This window comes from Gorilla gorilla, chromosome 2, assembly GCF_029281585.2.
Source record: "Gorilla gorilla gorilla isolate KB3781 chromosome 2, NHGRI_mGorGor1-v2.1_pri, whole genome shotgun sequence".
NCBI classification, from domain to species: domain Eukaryota; kingdom Metazoa; phylum Chordata; class Mammalia; order Primates; family Hominidae; genus Gorilla; species Gorilla gorilla.
In genome coordinates, this window is record NC_086017.1 from 39574299 (window position 1) to 39600741 (window position 26443).

Sequence of the window (26443 nt, forward strand, 5' to 3'; positions counted from 1 at the left end):
GCTCAAGATAATTCATCTTGAGATAGCATTTTTTCACCCAGTAGTTAAAAAATTTCTATAAATTGGTTATACACAATTTTGTGACTTAAAAGATCTTGGAATAAACATGGAGGTGCACGTATCTTTTTGATATAGTTATTTCCTTTTTTTTGGATACTTAGTAGTGGGATTGCTGGGTCACGTGTTAGTATTTTTAGTTTTCTGAGGACCCTCATACTGTTTTCCATAATGGCTATACTAATTTACATTCTGACTAAAAGTGTATACGAGTTCCCTTTTTTCAACGTCCTCACCAGCCTTGGTTATTTTTTATTTTTTCTGATAATAGGCATTCTAATAGGGGTGAGATGATATATCATCATGGTTTTGATTTGCATTTCCCTGATGATTAGTGATGTTGAGTATATTTCTCATATATCTGTTGGCCATTATGAATAGTTGGCAGATGAATAGTATGCAAATATTTTTGCCCGTTCTGCAGGTTGTCTCCTTACTCGGTTGATTGTTTCCTTTTAGTTGGATATAGTCCCATTTGCCCATTTTTGCTTTTGTTGCCTGTGCTTTTGAAGTCTTATCCACAAAAAATCTTTGTCCAGACCAATATCCTAAACCCTTTCCCTTATGTTGTCTTCTAGTAGTTTACAGTTTGGGGGTCTTACAGTTAAGTCTTTAAGCCGTTTTGAGATTTTGAGTTGATTTTTGTATATGGTGAATGATAGGGGTCTAGTTTCATTATTCTCTATGTGGATATCCAGTTTTTATAGCACCATTTAAAAATTTAGTATGTGTACACACACACACACACACACACACACACACACACAGTGGAATACTATTTAGTCATAAAAGAGAATAAAATTCTGTCATGCATGACAACATAGATGAGCCTGGAGGATATTATGTTAAGTGAAACAAGTCAGGCACACAGGAAGATAAATACCACATGTTCTCACTCATATGCAGGAGCTAAAAAACTTGAACTCATAGAAGCAGAGAGTAGAACTATGGTTACTAGAGGCTAGGAAGAGTAGCAGGAAGGGGGGATATGGGGCTCTTTTGATAACCAGGTATAAAATTACAGCTAGTGAGGATAAATAAGTTCTAGAGTTTTATGGCACTGTAGGATGACTATAATTAACAATAATTTATTGCATATTTTTAAATACCTAGAAGAAAGGAGCTTGAACGTTCCCAACACAAAGAAATAATAAATGTTTGAGGTTATGAGTATGCTAATGACCCTGATTCAATCATCACACTTGTATTCATATATCAAAATATCACTTTGCACCACATACATTTGTACAACTATTACTGGCCAATTAAAAATGTTTCTTAAAAAGGGTTCGATAGTATATAAAGTAAGCAAGAACTAATCACTCACTGAGACCCATAGGGTGTTCCATTACGAAAAGAAATAGTAGGAATATATTCCCATAAAGCAGTTCTCCTCAAACTTTGTTACTTGATACCTGTCCACAATGAAATATGTACAGAAATTGAGAGAAAGCATTTAAAATCTTTTATAACAATTGTCATTAACATAATATCAAATGCAAATAACATAATATCAAATATCAATTTGGTGTCAGTTGAGTGTAATGATGAAAAGTTGGACTTGCATTTTGCATATCCTTTTATTTTCTATTAATTTATTTGTCTTATATTCTACAAATATATTGATCCATGGCATATTGGAAATAAAAATAGTTCACACTCCAGGTACCTTAAGAAATTACTCTAAAATCTCAACTTCATGCTAGTACTGTAGCTACTTCCAGAGCATTTAAATGTCATTCCATCAAATGTGAATGTTAGCAGATTGTTGTTAGGTTTTAAAATTGTGTTCTACTAATAGCCTTTTTCAGAATTATGTTTCTATAATAGCCATAATGCATATTCAAAAACCCAGACATAACCTTTGATCTAGATAGGGCAGTGTTTTCTTGTCCTCTACAAGTATTCATTTGCTTAGCCACCTTGAAATGTTCTGAAGTTCTGAAATTGTCTTTAACTGCTCAAAAGCAAATGAATGACAATAAATCTGATTTTGACAGCATACATATACTAAAAACCTGAGAAAAAGGAAGTCATTTCAGAGAAAGTAAATTATTTACATATTTTTGCATAAGATGACAGATCTGGGCTCCCATTAACAATGGAGAGGATACTTTTCTAACTTTTAATGAGCTTTTGACAAAACTAAATAATAAACCAAGAAATCCTTGTACAAATGAAAAAATGTAGAAACAGACCAAAATGGGGGAGTTACTAATAGTGACATGGACAGTTATATGTAATAGATGTATGAATTGTAGTCATATACTTTTACAATCTAATATACACTGCACAATATTCATTCAATGACTGTGTGTAGAATACTAGCTAAGGCTAGGAACTCTTTTTTCATAGCCTTCACTCTTTGACTCAAGCTTATTGATGAATAGGCAAAAGCGAATAAAACAAGGAACTCAGATATATTTATTTTTGTCTGTATAATATTCTTTTGAACCACAACCTATTTATTAATCATTGGATTTTAAGAATAAAGTCAGTGTTGTAAATTGGCAATAACATGAGATTATCATCTATTTCTAGCCTGTTCCTCTAGCTGAGTGGCCTTGGGCAAGTCATAATCTCACCACTAGCTTCTGCTTTTTTCCATCTGTTAGATAACAAGATTGGATAAGATGCCACCTTAGGTCCATTCAGGAGCTTTGGCCATAAAAATTTAAGTTAAAAAATTATAAAAAGATCTTTTTGATTGCAGTTATCTTGTGAAAAACCTTTCCGGAAAATTAAAAGGAAAGAGTTATTTGTTTCATAGTGCCAATGAACCTTTTGAAAATGACCATCCATTTACATAAACCTGATATATAAATAAAATTGAAAGTAAAAATATAAATGTATGTACTATTTTAAAGTTTATTTTATGCATAATTTAAATTCTATTTTCAACCAATATATTCAAGACTAATACTGCATTCATTTCAAAGAACAGAATTACTTAAATAACACTCCCCAATGTCATATTCTTTCTGTGAATACAAATTAAAGAATGACACTATCCAATGTGCTACTGTCTCTGTGAATACAAATTAAAGAGTTGGCCTTGTTGTTTGAATTTGGATTCAGAAAATAGCTTACCAGGCAATCCCTTATGTACTAAGCTCTGCGTATTTATGGTACACCATTTTGAGCAGCTGCAATGCATTCAATACTCAGGGAATTTGGAAATGACTTTGAATTTAGATAAACTGGTGCACTGATGCCTGGAGAAAATTCTAAGGTCTGTACAGTACCCTGAGACAATGGCGTAGACTGTAATTATTAACCTGATCAAGGGCAAAGGGGTATTGAATATTGAGCAAATTCCAACCCATTCATAGGACTGTCATGTGCTGTGGCCCACTCATTGGTAAGCTCTGGGTTGATGAGGAACTCTAAAGCTCTGGGGCATGTATTTCTTGTATAACTTGAGTAGTTCTAGACATGTGGGACTCAGAAATCACATCATAAGAAAGTTGTTCATTTCTCAATTCTTTTTTAATTCTGATTCTTCCCAGTAAAAAGACTCAGTCTGGTGCTAGTGTGCTTCTAACACTTCCATTAATTATGAATTCCCTTTGCAACAGAGAGTGAAGCGGGAGCACCAAAGCCTTCTGCAAACAGTATCTAGCTATAATTTGAAAACATGAGTTTGTTCACTGTTTTTACAGTAACCTTCTATTTATGGCAAGTAATACTGGCCTTTTAGTTATGGTAACAACACAAAGTGTTTTTTTTTTTTTTTGAGACGGACTCTCGCTCTGTCGCCCAGGCTGGAGTGCAGTGGCACGATCTCAGCTCACTGCAAGCTCCGCCTCCCGGGTTCACGCCATTCTCCTGCCTCCGCCTCCCGAGTAGCTGGGACTACAGGCACCCGCCACCAGGCTGTCTAACTTTTTGTATTTTTAGTAGAGATGGGATTTCACCATGTTAGCCAGGGTGGTCTCGACCTCCTGACCTCGCGATCCGCCCGCCTCGGCCTCCCAAAGTGCTGGGATTACAGGCATGAGCCACTGCGCCCGGCCTACAAAGTTATTTTTTAAAATAGATTTATTTAAGCCCCAGAGGTATGTTTATTCAGAAAAATTTTAAAATAAGTAACAACCTATGACTCAAAAATTTCTAACATTTGGTATTTCAAATAATTGAAGCTTGAGAAACATCGGACTTGTGGAAAATACACTGAGCTGGAAGATAGGAAAATTAGTCACTAAATCTAATTTTAGCCCTGTCACTAATTATTAGATTGTGCTTGGGCAAGATTGAATCTTTCATGTCTCCATTTCCTCATTATCCAATAAGTGTAGTAATATTTGCCAAACTACTTTTGGAGCGACAATGTGAAGATTAAAATTAAATGATGAATGGTGAAATACTATGAACCTTGGAAGTTATACGTAGATAAGGTTCATTATTATGTAACTGAAATGTCCCCCTTTTTTTTATTTACCGCTTCACAAAAACAAAAACAAAAACAAGATCAAAACCATTTAAAGAATAATAATATTATCTCTGTTTTTTCTCTAGGACCATTACAGTTACTGGTGGTGATATTGATGATGGTGGTGGTGATAGTGGAGTGTGTGTGTGTGTGTGTGTGTGTGTTTGTGTGTGTGTGTTTATATGTATGTCTGTGACAGAGAAAGAGAGAGGGAGATTAACTTCACTCATTCAGTCTCTATATGTAAACTATTCCTAAATATTAAGACTCTAGTCATCTTTTCCAGATTGATTATATTTCATTTTTGCTATTTCCCATGGTGCTAAAAGCTTGAAAAGTAAACTGTGTTTAAATTGAAACTAATAATACATCATATTCACTCCAAGTTTTAATAAAAATGTCACAACCTATCTGAATATTTAGTTGTTAAAAATACAGAAATTTAGTTGCATACAAAAATTATTTCTTGACCTGAAACAATATTTGGATTCTTGTTTATTCTACTTGTTTATTGCTTTTAAAACTGTAAATATCTAATAATATGATATCTTTTCACAAAAGATATTTTACTGTTACATAATACCATTTTCTATAGACTTCAGGATTTCTTTTTCTAATTTAATGTCTGGCTTATCCTTGAAGCTAAGGTTTTTGTTTAGTTAAAATATAATAGTTCAATTAAATATCTGGTACATTTTGATATTAATGACTAATCTGTCAAGTTTTTGACTGTTTTATTTGAGATATAAATACAACTAAGTTCTAAATTATTAATTCATTATATAAAATAGAGAAAATTGATACACACAGAAATAATGCTAGTAATTGTGGTTTGGTTTCCCATTCTATTAAGCAAAGCTTATTTAAGCATTATTGCTGCTGAATTAGGAGATGATAGACATCATAATCTTATTTGTATATAAATATTTAGGCTTGGTCTAGGACGGCAATTCTCAAACTTAAGCTGTCATCAGGATCACCTGGAGGGCTTGTCAAAACACAGATTTCTTGGCCCACTCTCAGATTCTGCTTCAGTAGTTCTGTGGTGAGACCTGAGAAATTGTGTTTCCAATAAGTTCCCAGGTGAGGCTAAGGCTAATGTTGCATTTCTGGGACTATACTTTGAGACTCCTTGGTCTAGTGGAAGGCAGTAGACCAGAGCAATAAATCCCATGGACTTTGGTGATAGGCCCAGATTTCAGCCCTGACTTTGGCACTTATAAGCTGTGTAACTTGGATAAGTTAGGGATCAATTTTGTCATCCATCAAATGTTAATTATATCTATTAAGAATATTGAATGAAATAATGCATGTTAAGTGTTTGGAACAATGCTTAGCATATTATGAACTCTCATTAAATGCAATATCAGTAACTAATTGTGATGGTAGTAAGAGTGGTAGTCATAGAAGTAGTGGTTAATGGTAATAAAAAAGAATATACACATTTGCCTTAGTTCAATTGCATTAAAAGTTTATTGGTCGGCCGGACGTGATGGCTCACACCTGTAATCCCAGCACTTTGGGAGGCTGAGGTGAGCCGATCGCTAAGTCAGGAGGAGATCAAGACCACCCTGGCTAACACGGTGAAACCCCGTATCTACTAAAAATACAAAAAATTAGCTGGGCGTGGTGGCGGGCGCCTGTAGTCCCAGCTACTCGGGAGGCTGAAGCAGGAGAATGGCGTGAACCCGGGAAGCGGAGCTTGCAGTGAGTTGAGATCGCGCCACTGCATTCCAGCCTGGGCTACAGAGCGAGACTCCGTCTCAAGAAAAAAAAAAAAAAAAAAAAAAAAAAGTTTATTAGTCTTTCTAAGGAACGATGGATGGAGAGCTTGGCTTTCATTGGTCATTTTGTCTATGATAAACATTCTGCACAAGACATCAGTAAAAAGAAGTAATGCCCCTAGTGAAAGCACTTTCAAGAGCATTTTGGAGATTATTATCTAGATTGCAGTTTAAACAAAAGTTTCTCTATTTGTACAATGTTTCTCAATACTCAGAACTTACCACATTTGTTACTTTCCTTCCCTTAGCAACAAGAGCAAGACCCAACAAACCTATACATCTCAAATCTCCCCATTTCTATGGATGAGCAGGAGCTTGAGAATATGCTGAAACCCTTTGGACATGTCATTTCCACAAGAATACTAAGAGACGCTAATGGAGTCAGCAGAGGTGTTGGCTTTGCCAGGTAAAATTCTTTCTTTGTATGTAATCGTTCTTTCCTCATTGTTCCTTTTAAATTCCATTCCTTTTTTAGTACTAGAGCCCAAAGCAATAGAATATGCAAAAAAAAAAAAAAAAAATTAAAAGTAGCTTATCAAATCTGTCATCCCTCTGTGTCTTTGCTTGGAGCTAAATAATTTCAATGTAATTATAAATAAACTGTGCTTGTTAAAATGTACGTAGAATGTGTTTATGTGTCTTGAGTCATAATAACATACATACTCAGTTCCCAGTCCTCTCTGTGCCTGTAGATCAACAAAATCAGATGCTGCCAATACCTGACAGAGACAATAAATGCCCAGTACCCCAAAGCAAAAGAGCCCATGTGGTGAACAAAGCATCTAAATGTTTTTGCATTGATTTCCAAAAAAAGGGTGCTAGCATTTCTCAGTAAAGAGAAAATAAAAGAAAAGAAACATTTAGAGAAACAGGAATTACTGAGAAGACCCAACAAACTCAGAAATACAAGGGAGGTCAAGAAGCCATTTGCATTTAAGAGGCCCTGGCTATGTTTTTGATATTTTAGGCAGAACAGGGAAAAAAAAAATATTCCTTTCATTGTAAGAAAAGGAAGAGTAATTTTCATTTTAACTTTGAAGGGATGTTTACAAAAGAGGATTTCAGCCAGGAATGGAGTTTAAATAGTTGTACCTGCTGTGCTTTCATGAAAAACAAAGCTAAAGAGACCACAGAGTAAAAGAAACTGCTCAATGACAATGAAGAAAAATAAGTCTTGTCTCTATGGCTTGGTACGTTTATGTGTGTCTCCAGCTGATTTAACATGGATGAATGGATGGATGTTAAGTGCTATGTGGAAGTCAGCCCATTGCAGACAAGTTTGTTCATCTAGGGCCAGGCACAGTGGCTGACGCCTGTAATCTCAGCACTTTGGGAGGCTGAGAAGGGCAGATCACAAGGTCAGGAGTTCGAGACCAGCCTGGCCAACATAGTGAAAACCCATCTCTACTGAAAATACAAAAATTAGCCGTTGCATGGTGGCACATGGCTGTAGTCCCAGCTACTCGGGAGGCTGAGGCAGGAGAATCACTTGAACCTGGGAGGCAGAGGTTGTGGCAAGCCGAGATCGTGCCACTACACTCCAGCCTGGGCAACACAGCGAGACTCCATCTCAAAAAAAAAAAAAAAAAAAAAGAAAAACCATACCAAACTAACTTCCGTTAACTCACCTTAGAAGATAACAAATCATCATGTATATGTTAACTAATCTCTAACTTTATTTCCTTGGAGTTGTGGTTGTGGACCATGTGTGAAAATTCTTCTTATTCTCCATAATGTATACATAGTAAACCAGTAGACAAATGCAAGGTACACGCTTGATGATTTGAATAGAAATAAACAGAATGAAGAAAATCTCCCTGACTTGAATGTGTGCATGAGGTATTCAGGCTTTCAGGACCTTGACAACTGTTGATTTTCATGGCCAAGGCAGAGCTTATGACACTACTTGGATCTCTGAATTTAGCCAATGCAGTCATTCTTATATAGTGTGCAACTAGCTATTGGAGGCCTGAGCGATGTGGGAGTTCACTGAACCAACTGTCATGTTTCACTTTACATACCATACACATTCCTTTGGTTCTTCCCCCATCCCTTGCCCTCCAGAAACTCTCCAATAAATTAGTTTCTCCTTCATTTGGACTCTTGCTGGGAAATAAATGCATTTCAAATTCATTAAGAGCACATATTTCCAAGAAGACCTACAGTGATATTTTTTTCTTTAAACAAAGGATGTGTTCGTACAAAGTATATTAGTTTCCTAGGTCTGTCATAACAGAATGTCACAGAACAGTGGCTCATACAACATGAATTTATTTTCTCACAATTTTGGAGGCTAGAAGTCAGAGGTCAAGATGTCTTTATAGCTGGCTTCTTGTGACACCTTTCTTCTTGGCTTGTAAATGGCTGTGTTCCCCTTCTGTCCTCACATGGTCTTCCTTCTGTGCATGCCTGTGTCTTAATCTCTTCTTATAAGAGCACAAAGTCATACTGCATTAGGGCCCACCCTAATGGCCTCATTTTAACTTAATTACCCCTTTAAAGGGGTAATTACAAATACAGTCACATTCTGAGGTATTGGGGGTTAGGACTTCAACATATGAGTTTTGTAGGGGACATAATTCAGTTCATAACACAAAGATTGAACTATTCATTTCTCTCCCATTTATCTTTTCTATACAATGAGAGTTTGCTTAAAATGAGGCATATTTTTCTTAAGTACAGAGTCAAGTAATATATATTCTAAAAGGCAGAACTATAATGCTGGTATATGAGATCATGAAAGAATAAAACTTACAAAGTTATTTTTCTTTAGGAACTGAGGGAGGGTGGGAATTTTACATTTTAGCTCTATTCTGAATGCAGCCTCTCTCTCTCTTCCTCTGCATTTTGCATATAGAAGCCACAGTGAGCCCTTCAATATTCACATCTCATCGTGTCAGGGTCCTGCTTACAATCCTTCAACATTTCACTTGCCAGCCTCTCCAGCATCATTCTTGATATTGCTCACCTTCCTGGCTTTGACTCTGTCTCATGTTCAGGCACAAGCTGCCCTTCTTGCCTGGTTATACTTTCCATGGCTCTTCTCCTGACTTCTGCCTACTCATCTCTCAGGCATTGGCTTAAACATCTTTTCTTCAAAGAATTTTTCGCTGACCTCCAATCTTTGGCTTTGGACAAAGTTAGGTGCTCTTGTTATAGCTCCTATAAAAGTTTTGTTTTTTCTTTCAAATAAAATATATCACGATTACAATGAATTCATTGTTTAATTTCTGTCTTCACCAAATGGATTGCACATTTCCTTGGGTCAAGTTTTCTTTTTCATTGTTGGATGGATGACTAGATGTGTGGCTAGTGGATTTCATAATTACCATTCTGTGAAGTTTCAGAATAGCTAAATTCATTGGTCTTTTACAACTTTGAGCTTCAAATGTGAATTAGTAGTCACGTTCCAATTCTGAAATTTAGGTATCTGTATTTCAGAAAGTGCCATGTGGACTGAAAAGGCAAACATAGGTTCAAGTCAAGCCACTGATTTCTTATGCCTAAGAAATAAAAATGAAGTGTGAGTCTGACTATCTTTTGAAAGAAGCCAGGAAACCGACACAGAAAAAGTATTTCATTCTCCATGTATCTTAGATTTTAAATTTTGAGGAGCAGAATCCCATATAATTAACCTAATTTGATGGGGTGAGAATATATTTTTAGCTGTACCATAAATAGATCTGCCCAAATTCCTACTTCCCTATAACATTGGCTGTGCATTTTCTCAAGCAATTATGGCTTTTGCCTTAACTAATTTGATCATTCACAACTTAATTCTTGCACAAATGTTTCTCCTTTTAAAAATATTATCCTGTCCCTTTTCCACTCTGCTTTTCTCATCTGAAATTTTCCCTCTGAACCACAAAACAGAGATGATTTCAGTCACCATTTTCTTGATTCTTCCAAGAATAGCGCATAGCAAGTGACAGAAATTATTGTATTACATGAAGATGTCTTGGGACAGTGGTTCTCAAAGTGTGGTTCCCAGATCAGCAGCTTCAGTGCTTCCTAAAAACTTGTTAGAAATGCAAATTTCCTGCCCCTAATCTACCGAATTAACAGTCTGGTGGTGAGGGGGTTCAGCAGTCTGTAATCTGTGTACTAACAAGCACTTTAGATGACTCTAAAAGCACTCTAAAGCTTTGCCTTAGGTCATTAGTACTTGTTCTTAGGACCACCTGAATAATCTGTTAAAACTCTGATTGCTGTGCCCACACTTAAAGTTTCTGATCCAGTTGGTTTGGGGTGAGACTCAATTATTTGCATTTCTTTTTTAAAAAAATTTTATTATTATTATACTTTGAGTTTTAGGGTACATGTGCACAATGTGCAGGTTTGTTAGATATGTATTCATGTGCCATGTTGGTATGCTGCACCCATTAACTTGTCATTTAGCATTAGGTGTATCTCCTAATGCTATCCCTCCCCCCTCCCCCCACCCCACAACAGTCCCCGGAGTGTGATGTTCCCCTTCCTGTGTCCATGTGTTCTCATTGTCCAATTCCCACCAATGAGTGAGAACATGCGGTGTTTGGTTTTTTGTCCTTGCGATTATTTGCATTTCTAACAAGTTTCCAGGTGATACTGACACTGCTGATATGGGAACCACCCTTTGAGAACTATTGCTTTAAAGTTGTCTGTGATTTTTCCAGGTGAAATTGATTCCTGTTGATGCCTGATTTACATTGTTTTACTTTCTCAAAATTACTAATAAGGAACTATCCCCCTTCCTGTTCCTCAAGGGTAGAGGCCATGCCTTCTTCTTTATATCTGTCCAGTACTTAGAATATTGACACATAATTGATCTTGAGCAAATTTCTTATGATAAATAAATGAAATCACTTTAAGGTTTTGGGTTTTTTAAATATAGCAATATGCAGAAAGACATTTGATGATAATGATAAACCAATTGTGAGATAGAATACTGGAATATTAGAAAAATCTATGGTAGCACCAACCCAACTAGTATTAGCTCACAAATTGTTTCTTCCTCTAAGAGTTTACAGTTCCACAGGCATTATTAAAAGAATATGCCGGCTGGGCGCGGTGGCTCACACCTGTAATCCCAGCACTTTGGGAGGCCAAGGCAGGCAGATCATGAGGTCAGGAGTTTGAGGCCAGCCTGGCCAACATAGTGAAACCTCATCGCTACTAAAAATACAAAAAAATTAGCCAGGCGTGGTGGCACGTGCCTGTAATCCCAGCTACTCGGGAGGCTGAGGCATGAGAATCGCTTGAACCTGGGAGGTGGAGGTTGCAGTGAGCTGAGATCGCACCATTGCACTCCAGCCCGCACGATAGTGTGAGACTCCGTCTCGGAAAAAAAAAAAAAAGTGCTTATTTAATTGGGAGAATACCTAGCCAATAATTGTGTCTAGTAAAGTGTTGTACATATCTCTTGAATTTATGACTGTTTCAATTCAGAAAACCTGAATAATTTTTTCAGTGGACTTCATTTTGAATGTTACTATTGGTGACTTCTAGCCATCATATGTGGTCCTTAATTCACGTACAAGGGATTCCAAAATTCCTTTGACTGGAAAGAACCCCCCCGCTTCAATTATTATTTTACTTGCAACTATACATTAATCTTCTTTGATAACCATCTCTTCAAAGTAAAAGGAGTATCTTCATTTTATATTTAAAACGCTGAATTTCAAAGCATTGATTTGAATGCCAGTAGGGCACACAGACAGCAAAATTACAGGCTTTTCAAAGTTCCAGAAGCACAAGATAGTGTCTGAAATTACAGACATTTTATTTTATTTTGTGTGTGTGTGTGTTTTTTTACTCTCTTGTAACTTAAAACAATTTTGTAAGATCCACCCCCCTCCAGGCAGCATTTTATAGCCAATTTATAAACCTCTAAAAACCGAAGTTTATGGTGGGAATGCTGACAGTCAGCCCCACTACTGCAGAGCTAGTGAATGCCAACAGAGTACCTTGCCTGCAAGGGTAAGGATCAGAGCGTAAATCATCCAGAGTCTGGAGGGCCATGACTGTGTGTTCATGTTATCCATTTCCCATTTCCAGAAACATGAGACTGATTGTCCAGCAAAAATCACATTGAGAGGGTGTTACGAGAGGCCAGTAAAGAATGACCCAAAGTGGGGAAGTGATGGGTGGGGGACAGGGGGAGCAGGGGGAGCATTCACAATTAATCCAGCTTCAACATCTGGGAACATAGAACCTCTTTAAGCAATGCATTTACTATCCCCTGGTGAGCTAAAGAGCGTGAGAGACCACTGAACAGAGAGACCTTTGTGTTTTGTAGTATTTTTTGCCCTTCCTCAATACTCTTAATTTGATTCTCACGGAGCTTTGTTTGAATGACTTCTAACATATGGGCAGCCCTGTGTTCTACCTCTCCCTACTGAATGTGCAAGTTTTCTAAATAAATAATTTAAGTTTTTCTTTCTTTTCATTAAGTAAAAAAAAAAAAAAGATGGGTATAGGCATACAAATACTAGCCTGCTTATTAAATATCAATCAGTATAAATAGCAGGTCTTTTTTGTGTTTTCTACTAACAACTTTGAATATTATTAAAATGTTATTTATTTACCTTCTACTGCCTGATACTTCTTGTTCTCTTCTTCCATCTGCTGAAATATAATGAGACCACAGAAACAGAATAATCATATGAAAATACAGGAATTTAAAAAAATATGTTAAATAACAATACTTTATTTGAAGGCAAATATATGACTCTTTAAAATGCCCATCAAGTCTATCAGATTTTTTTAAATTGTTTGGAATTGTTTGGAGTATTGTTTTGACTGTATCTGTCTTGAATCCATCACTGCAGTAACAATTTCTCCCTCGCTATTTTGGCAATCCTTTTGCCGTTACTATTTTAAACACATGAAACCAGGAAATCAAAAGTGACTAAGGCAAATCTCTAAAGTGTAAACTTAGTGATTAGTAATCTCCAAACTACAGCTGTGTTTGTACAGAAACAGGTTACAACTGTGTTTTCTGAGATTGAAGAGAATAAAGGTTGTATGTTTCATTCTTTTTGGTAATTTTAATTCTTCTTCTAATTGCCATCAGATGTAGTCTGCTGGAGAGTATACTCCTGGACCCCCTGCAGCTTCTTCATCTTTGTTCTTCTTTTGTGTGTCTCATCTTGTTTCTTCTCCTTGCCTCTTTGTCTTTCTCTTACCATCAGAAAGTCAAAATCACAGCTGGAGAGTGTTGAACATTCTATTTTCTTTTTCATATATTCAGAGCCCTGGGTTTCAAAACCCTAACTAACCAGTGAACCAACCAAACAAATAAATTGCATCAAATAATTTGTTATTCTGAAGTCTCCGAGACTGCAGTCTTGTTGTATATATGCCTTTATAAAAATCTGACAAAGGAGATACAATATATACTTTATTGCTTTATTATTATAAAATAAAAATGACCACATACGAAATAATGCCCTCTGTGAAATGCGGAGAGAATTCTGAAAAATTATTTACCTATATAAAATGGAATTGGGGGAGCTTTGTTACCTCCAGATTAGAAATGGTGGCCATTCAGTATGCTCAGTGCTCATAACATGTCTTTGACCTGTACCTGCTGTAAACACAAAGCATGTCAAGGACTATTGGAGCATCCAGAAAAGTGGGGACATTGGAGGCAGCTAGTCTGCTTCTGGCCAATAGAAAAGTAAGAGGTGGAAATATAGCCCAATATCGTTTGGACCACAAGTTTGAGCCTCTTTTATTTAGTATATTTTCTACACTCTCAGCTTTCTGTGAATTGGGCCAATACATTTATTCTCTGTATCTCTATGGTTATAAACATGGTTCTACATGGGGCTGAAATAACTTAGCTTACATCTTAGTTCTGCACCTCTTACTTGTGTTCTTGGGGCAGTTATATAAACTCTCTGAGCCTCTTTTCCTGACATATATCTATCTATCTAGGTAGGTAGGTAGGTAGGTAGGTAGATAGATAGATAGATAGATAGATAGATAGATAGATAGATAGATAGATAGATAGATAGATGTCAGGTCACCATTATCCAATACTGGCTTGGTCAATATTCCAGTAATTGTTATAGACGAAGTAATTCAGAGATGTACATACACCCACAAAAAGAATCTGCTTTTACAGATCAACATTTTACTGGATTGGGGAATGATGCAGGATTTTTGCTCCTTAGTTCAACTAAATCTGGGTTCTTTTCTCATGACCAGGAAAAATTAGGCATGTGGATACACTGAAGTGTGAAAAGGGCAGAATTTATTAAGTGAAAGGAAAACTCTCAGCAAAGAAAGGGGTAGTATAGCCCTAGGTAGTATTGGAAAAGGCGACATTCGTTTGGTTAAAAGGCATTATTCAGAAAGAATCAATCGGGAAAGAGCAGGCAAACAGGGGCAGAAGTTGTCCCTCTGGGTCACAGGTTTCAATTGGAAACAGCAGTCATGTCTTTCAGCCTTCAGGCTGTTTCAGGCTTGAAGGTGATGTTTCACCAGGGACCCTTCCCTATCTGCCTAGGTAATTTGTCTGCCTCCTGCCTCTATCAGGGAGATGACAATAAGTATGTAATAAACAAATAATCAAACATCAGATAATGAAAGTATTACAAAAACACCCCAAAAGTAGGGGTGTAATAGAGAGTATGGGGCAATAGGAAGCAAGAGGTAAGAGAATGATGTTCTGTCTTCAGAGGGAACATTGAAACTAAAATACAAATCCGAAAGAACCAGCCAAGAAAATCTCTTAGTGGGAGTAGGGAGGGAAGAGAACAATCCTGGCAAAGAGAAAAGGAAGTAGAAAACCTAAGGTGGGGCCAAGTTTGGCATGTTTGCGAAATAGAAAGGAAACAAAATTGTGAAACATTGAGTAAGGAAAAGAGGTGTAATAGGTAATAATGTCAGCCTTAAATAATGAGATTCAGAAAATATGATTAAGTACAGAGTTTATTTGAGCTCAGAGCTTGAAGATGGCCACTCAGGAGTGTAGATTCAAGTTGCCCTGGATATACAGTCCAATTAGCAGTAGTTACAAGTGGGTCTTGAAAGAAAAAAAGAAGCAGTTTTTAAGTTTTTACTACAAATATACATTAAAGTAACATAAGCTATTGATTGGCTATTCATGGTTCTTTGTATCACAGATTCCAAGAACATGAAGATAATGGTAGAGGCAGCTAATTAGGAACAAAAATGCCTTTAAAATATTACCCTGGGCATGGATGCTGTGCTGATGGGCGTGATCAAAAGTCTCCAACTCATGGCTCTCCAGGTTGGATAAATTTTGCATACCTCACATAGCTCAGCCTGATCTGAGTTTTCTCATTTCCCTCCATTTCATCAAGATGTTTTCAAGAAAGCATAGTAGATGAACTAAAAGCATTTTGTCTCCTTAGTCCTATATCATAAGGAAGGTTCATTCCCAAATGGTTCTGTCCCACCCAGGTGGGTGTGTGGGGAAGGGGCAGGGGAGAGAATACATCTCAGTAAGAAATTTTAAGTGTGCCTAAAGCTGAATTGGAATGGTATCACAGGGTGGCAAAAATGAGACTTTAGCCAAATCTCAGTCAACTTATTTATATAGTTGCTGTCACTTGTTGAATCATCCTGGTCTTTAGAATATTATGACTTTAATTTTCTCAGAAGCAGTAAAACAATGAGAGATACATATTGCAAGTAAGGATTACCATTACAAAAAGAGAATATGTATTCCAAAATGAAAAAGGAAACCTGTTCCACTGGTGAGTCCACTGAAAACATCCCGAAGAAAATTAAACCCTTGTCCTTTAGAGACTCACAGATAGGAAATAATTCTGGATTTAGTCTAAAATATAGGAAAATCAGAAAAACTCAAAAACAATAGTCAGTGCTGGAATCTAATAGCAGGTGTGCTATAGTTTTCTTCTGAAACATAATTTTTCTCTCTCCAGTTCCCCATGAAAACCAAGGATAATTCTTAGTCTGATCAATTTATTTGCAAAATAAGTTTTAGTAGTGTTCTTGGCCTGATTATTTGTATAAAGTGTAACAAGAATAATGAACGGCCGTATAGGCTCCTTTAAGTTGGCTTTGCTTGAACTTTTTCATAAGGAATCTCAAATTAGATTTTTAAAAGCCTCTTGAGGCTAGGAAAACAAGCCAAGGATTTGCTGTCAGGTTGTGCCTGTAATACCTATATGAATTGGGTAAAGTCCTCTCTTCTTGAGGTCCCAAAATATCTTGAGGTTCCTGGGCCTGTCAGAAAGTGATATTCTTTACTTATCATAAGGTCAGGAACCTTGTAAGAGAACCATGTAAAAATGTATCATGCCAGTCTTTTCCAGAGGCTTTTTATTGGGTTTCTAAAGTCAACTTCAATTCCTCAAAGCAATCTGGTCATATCTAAAAATATGCCATTCCAGTAAAAGCTTTGGTAAAATTACCAGTGTTCAATGTGTCCTGATACCAAAAAACAAACGTATTCTTATTGAACTTATGCAAATAACTATATTGCCATAAAACAAGCATACTCATTATTAGTTTCCATATTTTGAAGAAATCAGCTAAAGAGAAAAGTGAACATTTCAATTTTGCTTGCAAATGTATACTTTACCCCGTTGCTATAAGCTATGAATAGCTGAAAAGAAAATAAGACAAAATATAAAAGAGTCAGTAATGTTGCAAACAAAAAAGTCATAAAAATCATTTTAGTCCTCTGTCAGTTCAGTAAATTGAAATAACTTTTGATTGACGTTGAGTTAGCAATCTTCATTAATGTATCAGCTTTTTAATTCGAGTTCTTGGAGATTTTACTTAGTCCAAAAGTAAGATCTCTAAAGTTATCAGAAATCTTTATTCAAGAATTCTTGTTGGGATTCTTTTCCATGAATTTTTTGAAGAATGGACTATAGCTGATTATAAATAACTTTTTGAGAAGACTTAAAGTAAAACGATAATTGTCTGTGGATGACAAAAAGAGTAGCCATGGTCAAAGATACAATTGACAAGAAATTTAATTATTTTTGTGGCATAAAACAATGTAATATAATAATCATAATTATGTCTGATAGCATATATCAAGACATATCAGAATTTAAGAATCTCATATAATTTTGGAATACATGTTAGTACATGTATACTAATATAACTTAAACCTATTTTTCTAACTTTTATTTTAAATTCAGGGGCACATGTGCAGGTTCGTTGTATAGGTAAACTTGTGTCATGGGGGTTTGTTGTACAGATTACTTCATCACCCATATATTAAGCCTACTACCCATTAGTTATTTTTCTGATCCTCTCCTTCCTCCCACTTTCTACCTTCTGAAGGACCCCAGTGTGTGTTGTTCCCCTCTATTTGCCCATATAAAGAGCATTTCTTATTTGACAATGCTTCCTATATGATTTTAACATATCAAATAAGCGTTATATGTCTCTCCTGGACTTCCAGGGGTTTCTTCTTTATGTCCAGGTTAGTACAAATCAAAAGATAATTTTAGAATTTGAAATTTAATTTTTGGGAATATGTAAAGTATTAAAGGTTTAAAACACTTGATATTGAAATTAAAAAATGTTTAAAACACTTGATCAAAATAGAATCTGAAGTCAATGCATAATAATAGTCATTTATTTTGTGAAAATGATAATTCAAAGGTTTCAGAAAGCAAATTTTTTTATTATTTGATAGGGAAGAGATTTAATACCCAATCAAGGGACCTAATAAAGACAACATGAGGGAAAGTCTCCCTGCAGCTTAATTATTTTACAGTTTACTCAGAAAGTAAACAAATCTTTTACTATCTCTTATTAATACTACACAAAATTCTTGTTCTAAGGAGAAAACCAAGTTTTACTTTTAGTGTGTTATCAATACTAAAGCTAATTTTAATAAAACATTATGACCAAATCTGTCCAATCTCAATCAGCTTTGACCTCACAAAATAAGATTTCCATAAACCTTTTATAACCTTTTGTAATTTTCTATTAAAAATGATCAGTATTCTGAGAAAACCCTGTGGCAACATAGGGGCACAGACTGTGGCCTTACATCAGTGTGCTTTGGATATTAATGCTCAGTTTTTAGAAAAACATATAAATAATTTCTAGTTTTAGACAACTTGAACACACACAAAATTTCTTTCCCAAGATTAATCTTCCACAAACCCTCTACAACTTGCTTAAAATGTTTTGCGACTACCTAAGCAAAAATTCTATGGATAAATACATAGGTATTTTCCTGATCAGAAGACGGCTATTTTCACTAAACCAACAATATTTAACTAGTCTTAAAGATTTACTCAAATCATGTGAACTAAAAGGCACTTGAGCTGGTTTTGAGACAGGATAGTTCCCTTGGTACCTTTGTGGGACTCACGAAGGGGTGGCTCGGTTAGGCAGCCCGCAGCGCTCAAACCCCTTGTGGGAGGGTTAGCACGCAGGTGAGCTGGTGCAGGAGCCGGGGCAAGTGCCTTTAGGTGCCTGCAGGAACAAACACTGTACAGGCCCATGGCAGCGCCTAGGGGTTGCCTACGACCCCTGGAGCCTCAGAGGATGTGTGTTATGGTGTGGTCCTTTAGCTTTGTCATCCATGGATGGCTTAAGTGTTTAACAGCTCAGTGGGGAGTTAGTGTGACAGCCTCTTCCCCCTCACCTCAGTTCTTGTCCGGCATCCAGGAGGAGTGAGGTCACACGAACAATTCGGAGGGTGGTGAATGCAGAGGATTTTATCGTGTGGTGGAAGTAGTTCTCAGCAGGAAGGGGAGCTGGAAGGGCAATATAGTGGGAAGATAATCTTCCCCTGGAGTTGGGCCATCTGTGGCAGAACTCTTCTATGAAATTCTGCTGTCAAGCCATCCCTCTGAAGTCAAGCTGCTTCTTTCTGATATCCAGCTGCTTCCTCTTTTCTCCTTCCCTGCCAGTGGAGCTTGGAGTTTATGGGTACAGTGTGGAGGGTGGGGCCGGCCAGGGTAGTTTTGGAAAAGGCAACATTTGGGTGGGAAAACAGGGATGTGAAGTTTTCATTTAGGGCATTGGTTCCAGGCTTGAGGGTGGAGCCCTCACCAGCGAACCATCATCTTCTACCCAGTATTTCCCTGCCTCCTGTCTGTATGTAGTTTCTATTTTTCTGATAAAATATTTGATTTAACCACTTATATTTTCTTTAAGACAATTAATTGGAGGTTGTTCATATATGTTGCTAGTAAAATGTCATATACACATGCCACATGTAAACACATAGACATACAGGACACATAGAAGCAAATTTTGTATTAATAGCTTTATAAGGTTCTCCATTTGCCAGTTTGCAAATAGTTTCTTTCCTCTTTAGACTCTCAAGCCCTAAACAATTATTAGCTAGGCTATCCTAAATTTACAATCGCAAAAACATGACTCTTAGGTGAAAATTTACCTCCCAAAGGCACAGAACTTAAATCTAAACACCTTTATTTACTGAGACAAAGAAGGGCATAGGTAAAGGCCCAGTCAAGATAAGATTACCAGTAAAAATATCTTAAACAAAAGTAAGGTTGGTTTTATAAACTTTAAGGCACTGTTTTTCCTGTCATAAAAGTTTCTAGTAGCTTAGGTGGAGCAAGGGAGATGCTCCTACAAATGGAGATTTCCTTTATATATGTATATTTATTTTACAAAGAGTTTCAAAATAGCCACCTAAATGCCAGAAAGTCATATTTTGGAGACCAGTCTAGTCAGATAGCTGGTATTTTCAACTTAGCTTATGTATTGATTAGATTACTAACCTCAGGGTTGAGCCCTTTAATGAATAGCAAAATGAAAGCATTTGCAGTTTTTGGGGACTAATGTTTACATATGTGAAAAACAGGCAGTGCACCTAGATATTTAAAATTGAACGATCCCACTTTTACATTGAATCCTGGGTCCCCCAGAAAAGAGAAATGCCACAAGACCGGGGTATGCAGTGTTTCCACAATGCACCTCACTGCATACATTCCCTCAAGACTGGTAGGTGAGCAGTGCCCATCAGCCCACTCTGTGATCAGACCACCCTCCCACAGGAGGAGTTTTATGCCTTGAGGGGAAGTGTTTCCTCCACCTTCAAGTGTCCAAACCTGTCTTTCTATCTAAACACCGGAAAAAATGAGTAGCCCCGTACATTTGTAATCATTCACTGTAACTGATTTCAGCTACTTCAGAAACCACAGTTTTTGCCAGTGACTTGTCAGCCATTGCACACACAAAGTTCAAGTTGTATCTTGTAGTACAGAGTAATCCCTGGTACCCTAAAAGCTAAAGAGGTCAGTTACTACTTCTAACAGCTCTTGCAAATCTTTATTATTAGACTCAGTTATGGAAGTACGATTGCCCATAATTATATTTCCTTTTTGAATGATAAAAAAGACCCAGTGAGAGGAATTTTGGTCACCCAAGAAGAATGTTTAGATTTGTCAATTGAACTGAGCTGTGAAATCTGACCAATTTTAAAGATTACAAATTTTTCACTTAAGCCGTAAGATTACAGTTTTTCTTTTCAGAGAGAAACGATTTTTTCCCCTACCAAAATTTTAAATGAGATAAAAGATTGAAAAACTCTTTTTTTTTGAGACAGAGTCTTTCTGTCACCCAGGCTACAGTGCAGTGGCACGATTTTGGCTGACTGCAACTTCTGCCTCCGAGGTTCAAGGGATTCTCTTGCCTCAGCCTCCCGAGTAGCCGAGATTACAGGCGCCCACCACCATGCCTAATTTTTGTATTTTAAATAGAGGCAGGGTTTCACCATGTTGGCCAGGCTGGTCCGAACTCCTGACCTCAAGTGATCCTCTTGCCTCAGACTCCCAAAGTGCTGGGATCACAGGCGTGAGCCACCGTACATGGCTAAAAGATGGGAAAACTCTAAGAATTAATTCAAAATAACACTAGCTCAAAAAGAAAAAGTGAAAGTCACAAATCTGCAATCAGCAGAAACTCTAGAGAATAACAAATGGAACTCCTACCTTACAGTAGAGCTTCATTTCCAACCATGTTGTGGCAGGAATGTGTGCAGCTTCAAAAAGTGAATTGGTCTGAATCTTCAACCAGGAATGGAGCATTCAAATCTGAGGAGGGCTTACCCAGTTGACTGACCTCCATTGACTCCAGTGAGGTCAGATGAATGAAAGTTATGCTCATATCAGGGCTCCAGCTGTCAGCAAAGCAAGGGAGATCACTGAAAGTCTGCTTCAGGTCCCACCTGAGTCACCAAAATGTCAACCTTAAATAACATAAGTACAGAGATTATTTGAGCTCAAAGCTTGAAGATGGCCACCCAGGAGCCAGATTCATGTTGCCCTGAATATACAGTCCAATTAGCAATAGTTACAAGTGGGTCTTTAAAGGAAAAAAGAAGAGAAGTTGTTTATCAAGAGTTTTCATTAAAATAACATAAGCTATTAATTGGTTATTCATTGCTCTTTGTGTCACAAATGCTAGGAATATGAAGATAATGAGTGAGAAAGCTGGTCAGGAACAAAAATGCCTTAAACAATGGCCCCCAGGCATGGCTACTCAGGGGAGAGACAGCCATGACTGAAGCCCCGTACTTATGTCTCTCTGGGCCTGATAAATGTTGCATATCTCACATAGTTGAGCCTGCTCTGAGCTATTTTTCTTTTCTCAATAATATCTAGGAATGAAATATGGCTGTAGCTAGGAGATTGATTAAAAGTGGCAATGTATTCCAGAGTCATTAATGGTATGACTTTTCTACACCTATGCTTAATTTTCACTTTATCTCAGATTATTTATTTAAGTTTAATTTTCTGCCATTTCTTTATGAAAATTCCTTCTAGAAACATTGGTCTGGCTAAAAAAGTATATTTAGATAATTATGCATCTATGTGAGTACATAGATGAGTGTCCCTACTGGGGATAATCAGGTAATCCAAGTGAAAGAAGCAGTTTCTAGATGGAGTATAAGGCAAACTTTATCTCTTACATGCTTCTTGAAACACACAGCCTTTGGGATAATTTTTTTACTCCTCTGCTGTTGATAGCTTTATGGATAGGCATCAAGATGCTGGCTGGAAGCAGAGTTTCACTCCAGATGATTCTACTGAAGAAAATTAAGGAGTATTTACAAAATATTTACAGAAGCAGTGTTAAGGGAACTGAGGTAAAGGCAAAGAGATGTTGATGTTCCCAGAGAGGAGCAACAGAGGGAAATGTTTACTACCCTCAGAGCTCACGGAGCAACCACAGGGGTGTTTCCAGAGTTCAGTGACAGCCAGAGCCTCAGAGGAGGGCCTGCTTGGAAGGACTGTAGACAGGGAGAGATGCAACCCCTGCTAGACAGAAGTGCCAAAACAGGGAGACAAAGAGGGAAAACCACTCAGATTTCTCTCTACTCTTGCCTTTTGAAGTTCTTTCTTTCAAGCTTCCGTAGGCAGAACCCAATGGAAAACCAGTAAACAAAAGAACTAAGATTACACAGTCGATACAAGGGTCACTTCCTTGGGGCATAGAGCAGGACCGAGAGGACATTTAGGAAAGGGTGAGCAGAAATACACCACTATTCCTGTATAAATTAAGTTAAATAATTTTTCTTTTCTCCTAACTATTAAAAATAAAGAATGCAAGTTCAGTGATAAACAGCACCTACTATTTTGCCTTAGGATTGGCAATTGATACAGCTTGGTAGGAATAATGGCAAAGTGGCTTCGTTTAAAGAACAAAACTGCTCTTTTACTCTGTTCCATGGGTGCTGTGATGTCTTTTTTTCTGACACCAAATGTGTGGGTTTTTCTGACATCAAATACCTTATTTTTGCATATCGATTCTCTAATTCTCTGACATCAATTGGATGTCCTACAATTTAACTCAGTTTTGACACAAACTACCTGATCATCATCAGACTCCACAGGTGTAAGGGCTCAGTTCCACACCAGCTGCAAAGGGAGTGCCCAGGTGTATTAGTCCATCCTCATACTGCTATGAAGAAATACCTGAGACTGAGTAATTTATAAAGAAAAAGAGGTTTCATGGACTCACAGTTCCACATGGCTGGTGAGGCCTCACAATCATAGTGGAAGGCAAAGGGGGAGCAAAGGCTTGTCTTACATGGCGGTAGGCAAGAGAGTGTGTGCAGGGGAACTATCCTTTATAAAACCATCAGCTCTCATCAGACTTACTCACTATCATGAGAACAGCACAGAAAAAAAACCCACCCCCATGATTCAATTACCTGCCACCAGGTCCCTCCCATGGCACATGAGAATTGTAGGAGCTACAATTCAAGATGAGATTTGGATGGGGACACAGCAAAACCATATCACCAAGCTACCCACATTTCTTCCCAGCAACTACAAAATGTGGGAGTACCCACAACTCCCCAATTCAGGTTTAGTAACTCACTAAAATGACTCTCAAAGCACTTTATGTTTATCAGTTTATTATAAAGGATACAACTCAAATGAAAGAAATGCATATGGCCAAGTATCAGGGAAGGGGTGTGTAGCTTCTGTAGCCTCTCTGGGCTCACTACCCTCCTGGCATATATCAGTGTCTTCACCAAACTGAAAATTCCTGAACCTTGTTGTTTAGGGATTTTTATATAGGTTTCATTAGGTAAAACCTCTAGGTTTGATTAATTAAATCATTGGCCCTTGGTGTTTGAGCTCTATCTTTGGCCCTTCTCCAGTTCTTGGAAGTCAGAGAGGGTGGGGATGAAAGTTCCAACCCACTAATCAAGTCTTACTCTTTCTGGTGACCAGTCCCCATCCTGAAGCTACCTGAGTGACCTCATTAGCATAAACTCAGATGTGGTTAAAAATAGTCTATTCTGAATAACAAAACATACCCCTATCACTCAGGAAATTCCAAGGGTTTTAGAAGTTGTGTGTCAGCGACCTGAGAAAAAGACTAAATATGTTTTTTATTATGTCATAGTTGCCATGCAGAAAGCATGGGTTAAACTGTCCCATCTATTAAAAGGAATCACAGATTTCAATTTTCATGTGAAATCTCCCAAGTTTCAAATGTTGACAACCATTTCAAAATTTCCAAAATCTCTTTGCAGTCCAAATAAAACATACCTGTAGACTGGGTTTGGCCCATGGTTTCTAGTCTCTCATACCTGACACAGAACTTCGGAACAGGAGTTTTCAACCCTGGCTGCACACTGAAATCACCTGGGTAGCTTTGAAATCTTTGTGCCTGGGCCTCATGCCAAAACAATTAAGTCAGAATCTCCTGGGCTGGGCCCCAGAGATTGGTATTTTTAAAAGTAGTTTTCTGATAATTTTAATGTACAGTGATTTTAAAAGCTTCTTATTTTGGAATAAGTTTACCTTCACATAGAAGCCATAATGATAATATAGATTTTCTATATATTGCACACCCAGTTTCCCCCATTAACACCTTAAATTACCATGGCACATTTGTCAAAATTAAGAAACTGACATTGGTATATCACCATTAACTAAACTCCAGACTCTATTTGGATTTTGCCAACTTTTTTATTAACATTTTCTTTCTGTTCCAGGATCCAATCCAGTTACTATATTGTGTTTAGTTGTCCTGTCTCATCAGCCTGCTCTGATCTGCGATAATTTCTTAGGCTTTGTTTGTTTGAGTAGTACTGGCCAGGTATTCTGAATGTCTCTAGATCTGAGTTTGTCAGCTGTTTTTCTCATGATAGGACCCCTAGTTTTCATGGGTTTTGGGAGAGAATACCACAGAGGTGAAACACCCTTGACATCTCATATCAGGTTATATTCCATTTTTGAAAACAACTTCTTGAAGTAATAGTGGCTGAGTAGAGTGGAGCTAGCAGGACCCATCCTACTCTTGAACAGATTGAAGTACATCAGTCAGTAGAGAAATTCAGGAGGGATGACATGAGGCCAGCAATGGAGCTGCATCTCTTCCAAATAAATAGTCTCAATTCAAAGTCATGAGACAACAGTTCTATTCCAGGCTCATCCACTAACTAGTTTTTAGGGAAGCCAATCACAGTCTTCTAGTGTTACTTTCTTCATCTGTACAATATAGAAGTTGATATCTGAGGCCATTTCCAGTCTTGAAATTATGTGACTCTCAAACTCTGGAATGTTTTCATTAGTCAAATATTATCATCCACAGTTTCATTTCCTAAGAGGAATGTGTTGTAATGCTGAGCAAGATACCCTCAAAATTTCTGGTTTCTACAAAAGGGCATGTAAGGGAGGCCTCTCTGCTTCGCTGTTTGGTACTTAAGACACTTGTATCCTAAGAATGTCAGGTGCCTGGCAGGAAGAAAACAAATTGCAAAAACTGAGAAGAAAATTCATCGCATTCATTCATCTTTGTTTCTGGAACTCACTATTTTATTCCTTCCGTTACAATGGATTAAGAAGGAAATGACATAATTTGTTTTTGAAATGTCAGAAGCAGTGCAGAGTTTAGTACTTTAAAAAATATTTTAATGTTGACCCTGTGCATACGTAAATCTTACCAGAAATGAGGATGACTGGCTTACAACGTTAGATACTCTAAGTTACCAATAATTTGTACAGAGCCTGTGATTGCAAAACCACAAACATTTCACAATACTGGAAACCTCTAATTAACCATAATAAATGGCAGGATGGGTTTGTTTTAAATACATGGTTAATAATGCTTATTGCTTTAAGACCATAAACTGTGTGATTCTCTATGGAGGTGACAGAGGTAGGCTGCAAATGGTTTTGCAAAGTACATTTCTACCTCTGCATGTTAAGTCTGACCCAGAACATTCTACTAATATTGGATCAGCCTCTCATCTGATGTAATTTGCCTGTGGGAATTGTATTGGCTGTTAAACTAGCTCCTCTTAGTAGCTGTTTGGAAAAAAAAAGGAAGAAGAAGCACAATTCTGTGGTGTGTTTCAAATAACTGAAGCCAGTGTCCTAGGTACTGAGACAAGAAAGAATGTCAAACAGGACCTTTAATGTGTATTTATATTTAAACATCAGACCTAACAGAAAACCCTGAAGCTTTATACAATGATTAGAGCCTTGTAAGATCCTAATTAATGTATTGTCAGGTGAATGGTTGGCCTGGCACTCAAGCTGTTCTGAGGGACGCAAGGGGTTTCAGGTACCGCCTAGGAAGAATAGATGCAGTTGTAGTGATTCAGTGGCCCATCTGAAAGGGACATATAAAGGCAGCTGTGTCTGGCGTGCTGTCTTTTCAGACTCACTTGATAATGCTAGTGTCAGTTTCAACTGAAGCGTGTGCCAGATTCCAGATA

The 26443-nt window shown here is 37.3% G+C and overlaps 1 protein-coding gene across 8 annotated transcripts in view; it reads left to right on the forward strand.

Moving 5' to 3' along the window:
- RBMS3 (RNA binding motif single stranded interacting protein 3) overlaps positions 1 to 26443 on the forward strand; it is a 754317-nt gene that overhangs the window by 455115 nt on the left and 272759 nt on the right. For all 8 annotated transcript variants that reach the window (XM_004033784.5, XM_031009629.3, XM_055383255.2 and 5 more), the window contains exon 5: positions 6522 to 6679. In XM_004033784.5, the coding sequence (XP_004033832.1) occupies positions 6522 to 6679 (158 nt within the window). The remainder of the gene's footprint in view (positions 1 to 6521; positions 6680 to 26443) is intronic.